The sequence below is a fragment of the Entamoeba dispar genome, genomic scaffold, assembly GCF_000209125.1.
Source record: "Entamoeba dispar SAW760 scf_1105229463665 genomic scaffold, whole genome shotgun sequence".
In the NCBI taxonomy this organism is placed as follows: Eukaryota; Evosea; order Mastigamoebida; family Endamoebidae; genus Entamoeba; species Entamoeba dispar.
In genome coordinates this window covers 1-1,235 of record NW_001855806.1, presented here as the reverse complement: position 1 = coordinate 1,235, position 1,235 = coordinate 1, and the positions used below count along the sequence as shown (strand labels likewise).

Sequence of the window (1,235 nt, the reverse complement as noted above, 5' to 3'; positions counted from 1 at the left end):
TATAGTGTTATTTTAATTAATTAATCTCCCAAATGATAAACTTACATTTCTAAAACAATAATATTTATACAAATAATCTTTAAAAATAATAAATGTATTGATAAGATGAATTAATATTTGATGAATATTTGATTGACAATATTTCTTTATATCATCTTGTTCTAATACAAGTGAAATCATATTAATGAAAAATCCAATTCCTATAATATAAGGTTCTGGATTTATATTAAAATCAGAAATTGTTTTGATATTTTCTATATATTTAGTAATAATTTGTATAAAAAGATCTGTTTTCAATTCATTCTTTTGTATAATTGTTGAAATCACTTGAGAAATAATTTTTTGAGTTAATAAAAAAGAAATAGATGATAATTTTGATATAATAAATGTTAATTTATTTATATTTATTACATCATTTCTTATCAGTATTTGTTTAAGAAAAAACAATATAATTTCATATCCATTATATTTATATTGACAATTAGAAAGTTTATTTAATTCATTTTCATTATATTTAAATATTTCAAAACAATTAACTTTTTGTGTACAATTTCCTATAACAAGATATATTATACTAATATTTCTTTCTTTTTTATATCCAATTATTATTCTTTCTTCTTTATTACAACTTATTGTTGATAAATTAATAACTCCTTTATATTCTTCTCCTTTATTATTAAACAAAATATTTATTTTTTTATTTTGTTTTTTTGTTTTAAACATTATCATAATTTCTTTTGTTTCTATTATTGTTTTAATCTTTTTCATTTCTTCTTTGTTCATTTCTATAATTCCTTCACTTTCAATTTCAATTCTTCCTTGTTTAATTTTTTTAATTCCTTCTATCTTTTTAATAAATATAATATACTTTTCTTCTTTGTATTGTTTTATTTCATGTTCATCAAAACTTATCATCTCATTATTTGTTCCTCCTATACCTATTTCAATTTGACATTTTTCTTGTTTCATCTCTTCTTCTTCAATCACTTCTTTGATTGTCTTTTGTTTATTATTCACTTTTCTAATTTGAATACTATCAATTCTTTCTCTTCCATACATAATTTCATTCATTGCAATTATTCCAATTCTTTCAATGTTATAGTTGTTAATATGAATTCCTTTGTTTTTCATTTCTTCATTAATACAACAAATACAAAGACTCTTCTTTTCATATTCATTTTCTTTGTTATTGAATACAACACTTTCTGGTATTTCTATACATCTCATCTCAGAAA

The 1,235-nt window shown here is 19.2% G+C and overlaps 1 protein-coding gene across 1 annotated transcript, besides 4 other annotated features; it reads right to left on the bottom strand.

Moving 5' to 3' along the window:
- Positions 1 to 12: 12 nt before the first annotated feature.
- Positions 13 to 1,227, bottom strand: EDI_001300 (uncharacterized protein; the record flags this gene model as incomplete). The annotated part of the gene is made up of 1 exon (XM_001741268.1): positions 13 to 1,227. The coding sequence occupies one exon, from the start codon at positions 1,225 to 1,227 to the stop codon at positions 13 to 15; it is 1,215 nt and encodes a 404-aa protein (XP_001741320.1).
- Positions 57 to 94: a sequence feature (AT_rich).
- Positions 333 to 410: a sequence feature (AT_rich).
- Positions 490 to 524: a sequence feature (AT_rich).
- Positions 687 to 850: a microsatellite.
- Positions 1,228 to 1,235: the final 8 nt, after the last annotated feature.